Source organism: Girardinichthys multiradiatus, chromosome 7, assembly GCF_021462225.1.
Source record: "Girardinichthys multiradiatus isolate DD_20200921_A chromosome 7, DD_fGirMul_XY1, whole genome shotgun sequence".
NCBI lineage: Eukaryota > Metazoa > Chordata > Actinopteri > Cyprinodontiformes > Goodeidae > Girardinichthys > Girardinichthys multiradiatus.
The window spans coordinates 25,344,114-25,355,696 of record NC_061800.1 but is presented as its reverse complement, the minus strand read 5'-3'; the positions used below and the strand labels follow the sequence as shown (position 1 = coordinate 25,355,696).

General features: G+C 40.2%; 1 protein-coding gene across 1 annotated transcript; it reads right to left on the bottom strand.

The window, feature by feature from the left end:
* Window positions 1-373: 373 nt before the first annotated feature.
* On the bottom strand, window positions 374-2,790 carry LOC124871189 (claudin-10). Its single transcript, XM_047370286.1, has 5 exons — window positions 2,490-2,790; window positions 1,652-1,813; window positions 1,458-1,545; window positions 1,261-1,368; window positions 374-1,187 (listed from the first exon to the last, which is right to left on the bottom strand). Exons 1-5 carry the CDS (start codon window positions 2,719-2,721, stop codon window positions 1,001-1,003), a joined length of 777 nt encoding a protein of 258 aa, XP_047226242.1. The 5' UTR covers window positions 2,722-2,790; the 3' UTR covers window positions 374-1,000.
* Between the last annotated feature and the right edge of the window lie 8,793 nt (window positions 2,791-11,583).

The window sequence follows — 11,583 nt, the reverse complement described above, 5'->3', positions numbered from 1 at the left end:
AGCCAGGTTGTTTTTGAATGTGATGAGTTGTGGTCTGCTATTACCTGGATGAAAATATAAACATGTAGTGAAAACTCTACTGTTTAGGTTTATACTGATGCACAGCAGTTAAATCAGTTTCTAGCTTTAAAACAAGCTTGATGTTCCATCTCCTCTTAAGCTCAAATGATTTATATCTTCTATTTGTTTTACTTTTGCATGTATTTGCATAAAAAACATGTATTGCTATGTGTGGAGGCAGCTGCATACTGTGTTTGCTGATTGTTTTTCAGAAGTGTCCCTGAGCAGTGAGTTACATCATATCCATCCATCCATCCATCCATCCATCCATCCATCCATCCATCCATCCATTCATCCATCCATCCATCCATCCATCCATTCATCCATTCATCCATCCATCCATCCATCTCATGGCCAAAGTTGAGGGTCAGAAAATACAGAGTTTCACCTTTTGGCTTAGCTATTTCACCATGATCGATTGGAAAATCACCAGCATTGTTGCAGAATAGGCCCTGATTGGTCAGTTTATCTCCATCCTACCATCTCCATCCTACCATCATTTCATGAGCAATACACCGAGATACTTGAACCTTGAGGCAGAGACTACATAGAGCATACCTACTTTTTTCAATTAAAAAGCCATGACTTCAGACTTGCAAGTAAAACAGTATTTGACATTTTTCACATTTAAAAATTATTTAACGTTTATGCTAATAAACACTATCATTCCTCAAACTGACCCTGATTTGGTTTATTTTTGTTATTTAAAAGTGGTTAAATGCAAGCATTCAATCTTTCTAGGAGGCCTTCCTTGGCACTAATACACCAAATTATGTGACAGACTATAGACAAATTGATAAAACAAAAAGCAGCTGTGAGAACCTGCATTACTGTGCATTTTAACACAGAAAAAAATGTCATCACTAAAAAATGCAATATAGACATACATTTTTTTAGAACCCCATTGTAGAACATCCCAAGTCATGAATGATCTTCAGCACTACACAAATGCATCTCTTTCTGACAGTCTTGGTGTAGCCTGAGAAAGCCTTGAGATCTTGCTGCTTGCTCGTCCTGAGACATAGGATCCATACAGCTGGGAGCGCTCGTAGTATCCTGTGTTCATACTTGTTCCTCTATAGGCAGAGGGCATGTATGTTGGTCCACCGTATACCTGTATCACTTTTCTGGAAGGCAAAACATAAAATTAATGGTCAACTTACTTTATAGGAATAAACAAATGATGAGTGATTTAGGTACCTGTCAGGGCAGATTACACTGATGACCGTCACTGCATACAACACAGCCCCAAAGAAGATTAAAAAGCATCCCACCAAACCCATAAATATGGGAGGTCCTAACTCATATCTAAAATAAAAGTATAAAAAAATAAAAATTTACATTTTGAATAATACAAACTTTTTTGATGAGTATTTTCCTAAAATAAAAAGCTATACCGTAATTGTCCCGCTGGCAAGTTGCTAGCAAAAGTTGCTCTGGCGACTCTGTTGATGTATAAGCAGTAGGCAGCAAGAGTTGACACACCTGTGTGCAAACGTTTTGTCGAAACCAAGAAATTAAATGAAGGCAAAACATCTTTGCTATTTTTTCACAGAAAAAAAAAAAAACCACCCGCAGCTCTTGTACTCACCACCAACAAAATGAAAAACAACTCCCGAAAAGACCAGTTTGTCTTTGGTCGGTTCTGCTCCGCCGATATATGTGCACTCCATCCCAATGAAGCAGCACACGACTGCAAAGAATCCAATCGTCAGGCCGCACATGAGCAACCCCCTCACTGCCTGGACATAATCTGTCCGCAACACAAAAATATGAAATAAAAAATGTTGTTGGTAGCACTGTTGCCTTGCAACAAGAAGGTCTTGGGTTGAAATCCTGGCCTGGAGTCTATCTGCATGGGGCTTGCATGTTTTTTCCAAGAATACCTGAGTTCTCACAGTCCTTAAACACCACTGTTAGGTTAATTGGTCACTCCTCATTTCCCTTAGACGTGAGTATGCGTGTGTGTGCATAGTCGTTTGTCCTGTGTGTCTCTATGGTGCCTTGTAATGGACTGGCGACCTGTTCAGGGTGTACCCCACCTCCGATCACGACCCTGCTTGGATAATTGGGTATACACGATGGATAGCTTGATGGATTACCCATTTTTATTTAGTTAGTTAGTTTGGCAGTGATTTCTGTTGAACATTGCAGGTCTGTGTCATTTAAAAATAGTAAGAATAAGAATATACACAAAAAACATTGCAAAACTTTGAATTTAGAGCATTTAGAAACGGAATAAAACCGTGTTATTATTTATTCATGTTATTTGTTAAAGCCATTTGAGCGTTTAGCTGACTGATTACACTGTCATAGACTATTTGCTGCTGATGAATCACAGTTCAATGTATACAGTATTTTCTCACACTTCTCACACTGTTAAACAACAGAATATTTTACAGTGCACAAACTTTAGTGTTACAACTTACAGCTGACATTCCAGAGGACTGCATAGTCTTTGCAGGAGGTGATTGATTTGGAATCAGTTGAACAGTCCTTCCACAGATTGGACCAGTACCAGGATACCTTAATTATAAAGGAACCACCTTGTCCTCCTACCTGGCTGACTCTCCAGTAGTCCATCGCCATGGTGCACAGGACAAATACCCATCCCAAGGAGCAGATTAAGAAGCCAAATATTTGGATAAAACGTTTTTTCATTGCTGAACTGAAGAAATCTGCTAATGGAGTGTGTAGATAAAAAAATGGAGCTCACACACTGACATTTGAGTCTGAAGGGTCTCACGTGTCACGATAGAAGGTGGAGAGGATGACAGTGTATTTGTGCTTTTCGTGTGGGTGAGGGCTGTTTGACATTGGATGAAATGTTTATAGTAAACCTTCTGGAAAATGCTTTTAGTTTTGATTGTTTCACACCACCTCAGGCGACCCTGTGTAAGAGAGGAGCGTCTGATGATGTGCACATGGAAAGACAATTTTTAAGAACAGCTGTGGGTACATCCAAAGCTGGTATTCTGGGAAATAAATTTTCCTACATCAATCTCAGTGTTAAAGAGACAGTGAATGACAGTTTTATAGGCCTTCATGTTGCAAACTTTATTCATGAAAGCTGTTATTAACATAAGGTTGCATGTCCTAAATTGTATACTTAATTGGTTCTAACTTGGAAAAAAAATTATTAAATATCATAAACATTCCTCTGAGTCTTAATTTTGAAGAAACTGGTCACAGACGTTTAACATTGATAATTTTTCTCACTTCCTGTAACAGCTAATTGTGTAGTTGTGCTATTGCAGGCCATGCTATGTAAAACAAACCAATTTTCATTCAGTTTGGCTGTTATTTTTCATTTTTGCTTGCCTTTATAATTTATCAGTGAAATTTTGTAGCTATATTCTGCCACCAACAAGGGGGAAGGTTGCAAACCCAGCAGCACGCCTTCTTCCTGTGCTAATGCACGTGGTGGAATTTATTCATGTTTTTCACCAACATGGCAAACATCAATGACTAGGGGTGTCACGTATGTATGAAGCATGTGTACGCACAAAAACCTTGCGGCGCAATGTTATACACACAACTCGGCATGTGCAAAATTAAAGTTGCATGAAAGTGCACGGAAATCCACACAAACTTTTTCAATCGACTATAATAATCTACAGAGAACTAGAGTTCACCCAAATACACTGAAATATGACTATTCAGTTTTATTTAATTCATGGAACATCAAACCTGATGTCTTTTCATGAGTTTGTGGTTTAATGGTTTAAACCTGAGCAATGAAACTCAATCTCATTTAGCCTGATGGAAACAACCTCAGTCGGATGTAAACTGTAAAGCTGCCTCTGTGTTTGTCACCTGTAGATGTAAAAGTACATCGGTCTGTGTGCTGAGGAGCATAAAATGCATGTGAATCATCTAAGGCAGGGGTTGCCAAACATTTCAGCCTGTGACCCCCAAAATAACAGTTCCAGAGACTGGCGACCCCCTATTGGTGACCTGGCAACCCCAAAAAAATACATGTTATTCTCACACTCTATATGTATTTATTTAATAAATACATACAGAGTTTCATAATTTAATTGCCATTTCACTAGGAGCTCTGCTGTGGGCAGATTGTCAGCAATCCTCGGTGGCAGTGTTTAAAAGGAGCGGATGGACAAGCATTCCTCACCTGATGGTCCATGTAGTTGGTAACCTCGAGCGCTCTGAGTTCCCAGTAATGTTGATGACTAGCCGTGCTAAAGACTCCAAGTTAACCAGCCCTAAGCCTGTTTCTGTTGCTGTCTCTCCCAGGTTCTCGAGGCAATCCGCTTTCTGGATTAATCTGCAGTTCTCTGAAGATAACCTCGCTTTTGGAAACCCTCCTCAAGTCACTACCACCAGAACCAAGCAGCTTTGAACCCCTGCCTGCCCGCTCTCCCACGAACCAGCAGTCTTCACGGATCCTAAAGAACCGATCACCACCTGGAGAAACGCCGGTATCGTAACGCCTCCCCAGAACATTACCGCAGCCTGAAAAGTAAGCACCATCATCTCCTCTCTGCACCTTTATCCAATCTCAATAAGCTTGCGTCTAACTGAGCCTCTCCTCTGCAGAACGTGCCAGTCCCAGCCGTAAGTCCTACATCCCGAACCTGAGTTTTAAGGACAAATAAACCAAGTTAAAAACTGTTTTGGTCTCCCTGTCTGAGTGGTTCTGCAATATGACATTAATAGTACATTTATTTATTTCATGGAATATTTATTTAGGTGATAATATATTTATTTAATTAATTGTGTCCCTTTTGGCCCTCCATACACTTCAGGGGTCACATCACATTGATTTTGGAAATCATCTTGCGAACCCCCACTTGGTGTCTCCGCCATTTTGGGAACCACTTATCTAAGGGGCACTTTCATTCTCACTGGAAAAAAACTCGGTGTCGGATCAGCAGATTAATTCCTAACAAGTCAGTTTTGATGATTCCTAAAGTGGACAAGGTAAACAAGAAACAACAACAATAACACATGTCCATAAATAACTGCGTAAAGTTGCGCGGAATCGTGAAACGATGGGAGTTTGGCACAAATGGAGATCCCCGATGGACGAAGTCAGATCCGACTTCGTAGAGGGAGCGTTTTTTTCGGTGGTCATACTGACCTGCTGGCACATGATGATTACTGATGATATTTTGGACCTCAGAGCTGGCCCCAGTGTTACAGAGGGAAATCTAGAGGAACCGTGCGTCGCCGGTGCCATAAAGTTCTAGTTACGCTACAGTCCTTTCAAGCGGAGCTTTTCAGAGGGAGCTGACTGACAGGTTGGTATTTCACCGTCAGGGGCGCCTGCGGGATTTTATCGGAGGGTACGCACACAACCATCGCTGCACCTGACCCACAAAAACACAACTTCAACTACCGCGGTGAAGTTAGTTTGAAGTTGTTTATTGGATATTCAAGCTCCGCGGAGTTAGCGGCATCTAGCTCACGGTTGATGCGATTCAGGCACTCAGATTTCGGCTAGTTGCTCTCTGTCTCTTATGGCAAGCCAACCGTGCCACAAAACGCCACTTTTACCACGCGTCTGGTTAAAAGGTCACGCAAAAAACGCCGGTTTAAAAGTCAGAACGCCGTAAAATATGGCGAAAATCCCATCAAAACGTGCGTTTTAAGAGCACCCGCAGAACGCCGTAAAAAACGGCGTTTTTCTGGTCACTGAACGCCGCTTTTTATGCGCGACGGCGTTCAATGTCCCGAGAAAACGCCGTTTTTTACCGCGTAAAAAGTGTCACAGAACGCCGGAAAAAACGGCGTTTTCTCAAACTAAGCAAGGCCCTGCCCACACTCTTCTTATACATTAAATTTAAACTCCAGCCACCCAATAAGAGAAGTAGAACTGCAGACTCAACTAATTCATAACAGATAAACTGTGCTGAAATGAGATCTGATGTTTCTTTCTGATAAATGTCATATATTCTCCAGCACTCAGTGTCAGTGTTTGCTTCTGTAATTATCTCAATATTAATTTTAATGTCTTTAAAGTCAAAAGAAGAGAATAAAATACACAATACATGAATAAATCATAGAAATAAACGGTGGGAAATAAAAAAAAGGCAAAACAAAAACCTTTATATAAAAATAATAACACAACACACATTTGTTTTCCTGTATTTAACCAGATTATAACCAACCAAAAACAGAATAGGCCTACTTAATGTACAAGTGAGGGAATAAATGTGTAGATGAAAAGATGTCTGTACTGTAGTATTGTATTTGCACTTTGAGAGACATGTATGAGTAAAGATAAAGAGCACCTGGATAATTATTTAGGACTGTGACACGCAGAAGGAACTGCAGGTGCATGCCTTTTTGGGCTGCCTTGCTTTCATTGAAAATATGTAACATGATAATTCCAGTAATGAGATATGGGAATTGGTCATTATATTAGTAAAAATACAAAAAAATAGTTGTGTTATTGAACATCAGATAGTTGTATTGATCATTTTATTAGGACCTTTTCTGAGTTGTAAAAAAAACAAAATAATGAGATAGAGAATTTCTATTTTAGGATTCTTATTAATGCCAAGTCATAGATTAAGAATCTTTCTAGTAATTGTTCAAAAAATAACAGCAAACACGGAATACAAGATACATTTTTCTGTATTTAATAACATTACAACCACCAAATGTCCACAAATAGCGTTTCTGCAGACCTAGCTCCCGTGCGAATGCCATCTGGTGGAGGAGAATAGTATTACAGCTACAATTCGGATATCAAAATTGCATGTCGATCTTCACTTGTCTCAGACAGTTATTGTGTATTTTTTCTCTTCTTTTGACTTTAAAGACATTAAAATTAATATTGAGATAATTACAGAAGCAAACACTGACACTGAGTGCTGGAGAATATATGACATTTATCAGAAAGAAACATCAGATCTCATTTCAGCACAGTTTATCTGTTATGAATTAGTTGGGTCTGCAGTTCTACTTCTCTTATTGGGTGGCTGGAGTTTAAATTTAATGTATAAGAAGAGTGTGGGCAGGGCCTTGCTTAGTTTGAGAAAACGCCGTTTTTTCCGGCGTTCTGTGGCACTTTTTACGCCGTAAAAAACGGCGTTTTCTCGGGACATTGAACGTCGTCGCGCATAAAAAGCGGCGTTCAGTGACCAGAAAAACGCCGTTTTTTACGGCGTTCTGCGGGTGCTCTTAAAACGCCGCATTAAACGGCGTTTTGATGGGATTTTCGCCATATTTTACGGCGTTCTGACTTTTAAACCGGCGTTTTTTGCGTGACCTTTTAACCAGACGCGTGGTAAAAGTGGCGTTTTGTGGCACAGTTGGCTTGCCAAAGTCCCTCCCTTTTCCGACGCGCGTTGATTCACGTAGGGACCGTCAATAAGTTTCCGAACCAAACACTCTTGGGAAATAAAAATAAATAAATTCCTTGTCTTGTGACCAACTGAAACAAAACCAATGGTAAACCATGCTACAAGATTACACAAATGAGGCACACTTAAGTCTTTTTAAATTATTTAGGTTTTTTTTTGGTCAAAAATTGTGATTTTTCTTCAATAGCTTCCAGGTCATGTGACCCACTGACACAAAACCAATCATCAATCATCCAAATAGACTGGAAGAAGGAGGCACACTCATTGTTTTCTGATTTAAATGCACTTCCTATTTTTTTTATAAATTTTTTAATATTAAAATTCACTATTTATCTTCAATAGCTTGCAGGTCATGTGACCAATTGACACAAAATCAATCATAAATCATCCAAATAGTCTGGAAGAAGGAGGCACACTCATTGTTGTCTGATTTAAATGCATTTCCTATTTTCTTATGCATTTTTTATATTAAAATTCACAATTTTTCTTCAATAGCTTGCAGGTCATGTGACCCACTGACAAAAAAATCTGTCTGAAATGGTTCTACTAGACTGGATAGATGAGGCACACCCTTTTCTATTCCATTTAAGCCTTTTTATCATTTTTAGGAGTTTTTTTAGTCCAAAATCAGCATTTTTCTTCAATAGCTTCCAGGTCATGTGACCCACTGACACAAATTCTGTCTGAAACTGTTCTACTACACTGGATAGATGAGGCACACTCTTTTTTTTATCTCATTTTAATGCATTTTCTATTGTTTATACATTTCTTTCATCAAAATCCTGTCTTTTTTTCAATTGTTTTTAGGTCACGTGGCCCAGTGGTACAGAACTACTGTTAAATAATTCTATTAGACTGAATAATTATCTGATTTAACTGCATTTTCTATTTTTTGTCAATAGCTTTGAGGTAACATGCCTTTCACAAAACTGATGTTAAATCATTCTACTAAACATGACAGATGAGTCTTAAAGCAATCTAACAGATCTACAGGTTTATTTCCAACATATAATTTACATAATTTCTTTTTAGCATTATTGGACAAACTTCACACTATGCACCTTACTTGCATGATGGACATTTCCATCCTTTCTTTGCATTGTCATCTATCAGTCATCACACTGGATCTGTTTTTATCGTAGATGCTGATGCCTGTGGGCAGGAAGGATTTCCTGTAGCGGTCTGTCTTACAGCAGATCTGAAGAAGCCTCTGACTGAAGACACTCTGTTGTTGTAGGACAGTCTCATGAAAAGGATGCTCAGCGTTCTCCATAATGTTCTTCATTTTATGAAGAGTCCTTCTTTGCACAATAATCTCCAGAGGTTCCAGAGAAGAGCCAGCTTTCTTTATCAGCTTGTTGAGCTTCTTTAAGTCCCTGGCTCTGATGCTGCTATCCCAGCAGATGATGGCAGAAGAGATCACGCTCTCCACAACAGACTTATATAAGATCTACAGCATCTTGCTGCAAACACCGAAGGTCGTAGGCCTCCTCAAGAAGTACAGTCTGCTCTGTCCCTTCTTGTAGACGGCTTCACAGTTGTATGTCCACTCCAGTCTGTTGTCCAGGTGAAAACCGAGGTATTTATACTCCTCCACCAACTCCACTTCTTCTCCCATAATGGAAATAGTGTCTGACCTATTACTGTTTCTCTTAAAATCTACAATGATCCCCTTTGTTTTATTCACGTTCAAGATGAGGTGATTTCATTCCACACCATACCACAAAGCGGTCCAACACCTTCCTGTACTCAGCTTCTTGTCCATCTCTGATCCACCCCACATCTGCAGAATCATCCGAGTATTTCTGCAGATGACAGGAGTCTGACTTGTACTGGAAGTCTGAGGTGTACAGAGTGAAAAGGAATGGTGAGAGTACAGTCCTCTGTGGTGCTCCTGTGCTGCTGACTACCTGGTTGGACTCACAACCCTTCAGTCTCACAAACTGTGGTCTGTTTGTCAGGTAGTTTTTAATCCAGGAGATTGTTGAGGCCTCCACCTGAGTCTTCTGGAGTTTCTGACAAAGCAAATCAGGTTGGATTATATTAAATGCACTGGAGAAATCAAAGAACATGATCCTCACAGTGCTGCTGGCTTTGTCCAGATGACAGTGGGTTTGTTGAAGCAGGTGTATGATGGCATCTTCAACTCCAACTCCACAGCGATAAGCAAACTGAAGGGGGTCCTGATAGTTTATTGTTTGCTTACTCAGGTGGGCCAACAGGAGTCTCTCTAGGACCTTCATGATGTGAGATGTCAGGGCAAGAGGTCTATAGTCATCAAGGACTGATGGGTGAGTTTTCTTTGGTACCGGAACAAGACAGGAGGTCTTCCACAACACCTGAACCTTCTTCTGGTCCAGGCTAAGGTTGAAGAGGTGCTGCAGAATCCCACACAGCTGCTCTGCACAGCCCTTCACGACTCTAGGGCTGACTTGATCTGGACCTGCAGCCTTATTCCGGTTCAGTCTCTCCAGTTGCATCTTCACTTGACTTCTTGAGACACACAGGTGGAAGCGGGAGGCAAAGGGAGCATCAGCATCTTCTGATATGGTTGAAGGCAGAAGCAGAAGGGTCCATGGCTGAGGTGGAAGATAAAACATTTAAGGTGTGACAGAAAGCTGTGGGTCAAAGGAGGGTGGGTTGTGTGTTTGGCTGTGAGCAGGAGAGGAGGATGCTGAGCTTGTTTCTGAACTGAACCTATTGAAGAATGTGTTCAGTTTATTAGCTCTGTCCAGACATCCATCTGTCCGATCTGTTGAAGCACCCCCTCCGAGATGTCTTTGGCGTGCTCGTTTATTCACCGTAAGCTGAAAGAATTCACACCCATTGAAATAACACTCAGACATTGTTGTATTGAATTCAAAAGTACCTGGACCAGGGAAGCTCTCTGTGATCTGACCACACACCGAGACGACTTCGGAGCTTCTCACTGGCCTCATTGCTTTTATTAAAACACACATGAAAATGGGCAGCGCCCTGTTTACAGTTTTTTTCTCACATATAGTCACATACAAACTTTTCCTGCCTACCATATTAGGACATGTTCCTGTCTCCCAGCACCTGCACTCGTATCTACTGATATAAGAAGGGAGTGTTTGGCCCGTTAATCTTCACATCCTTCTCCCACCCCTACAGTTCTTCACTATTTTTCTGCTTCACCACACTCAAGGCCAAATTTGTGCAATACAATTCTGCAGGCCACTAACACAGGTTATACATTTTATTTCCCACACTGGTTATGAACATAATAATAAAAATGCACACACATAATATATCTCCACAGATCTTAGTTCTGCTTGAAGCCTCTGATCTTTTTCATCCTTGACCACACATCTCTGATATTGTTCTTCTTCTTGTACACCTCCTTATCCTGATTTTAAGTTGCTTCTGTATACTCCTCAATAATTCTCTGTCTCCCTCTATGAAGGCTCTTTTTTTCTTGTTAAGCAGGTCCTTCAGGTCACTGGTGATCCAGGGTTTATATCAAACCATATTCATGTTTTAGAAAGGACATGTCTTTTTTGTGGACAATCCATAAGATTTGTTTGAGACATTATTACATCCTCAAACTGAAAGAAACATATTGACAAAACATTTGGAGCTGTAAAGAACCCAATGGTTCTATGAGTGTTGGGTGGGAGCTAAACACGCATGCAGGCCACACTTTTCAGGTTTTGCTTAGTTTAACAGCAGCAAACAAAGTGTTTTTATCATTGAACTTTGTTTTGGTCATCACATAAAACCCCACTAAAATGCATTGTAATTTGTGGTTTCACAGCATTAAAGCAGATAAACATGTAATATCTATGAATAGTTTTTTTCAGTGCACGTTGTGTTGCTTAATAAAGAGAAAATATGTTGGAATATGTGGTAGTACAGCATCACTTGTGGAACAACCTATGGGGTATGAATACTTCTAGAAGTGTTTTAAGAATGACAACTAGACTAAAACGTGTGGTGAAACATTGTTAAAATATGTTTTCAAACCACTTAGAGGTTTCCACATTTTAAGGATGTGTCACCACAATCAGCAGCCTCCATCATTAGTAAATGGGAGAAGTTTGAAATCATCAGGACTCTTCCTAGAACTGGACGGTTATCTAAACTGAGCCATTGGAGGAGAAGAGCCTTAGTCAGGGAGGTGACCAAGAACCCCATGGTCACGCTGTCAAAGGTCCAGCATTCCTCTGTG

Coding starts and splice junctions, on each gene's coding strand:
- LOC124871189 (XM_047370286.1), bottom strand. CDS start 2,721: ATGAAAAAACGTTTTATCCAAATATTTGGCTTCTTAATCTGCTCCTTG. Junction 1,546..1,651: donor TGTTTTTCATTTTGTTGGTG/GTGAGTACAAGA, acceptor GTTTGCACACAG/GTGTGTCAACTCTTGCTGCC. Junction 1,369..1,457: donor TTGCCAGCGGGACAATTACG/GTATAGCTTTTT, acceptor CTTTTATTTTAG/ATATGAGTTAGGACCTCCCA.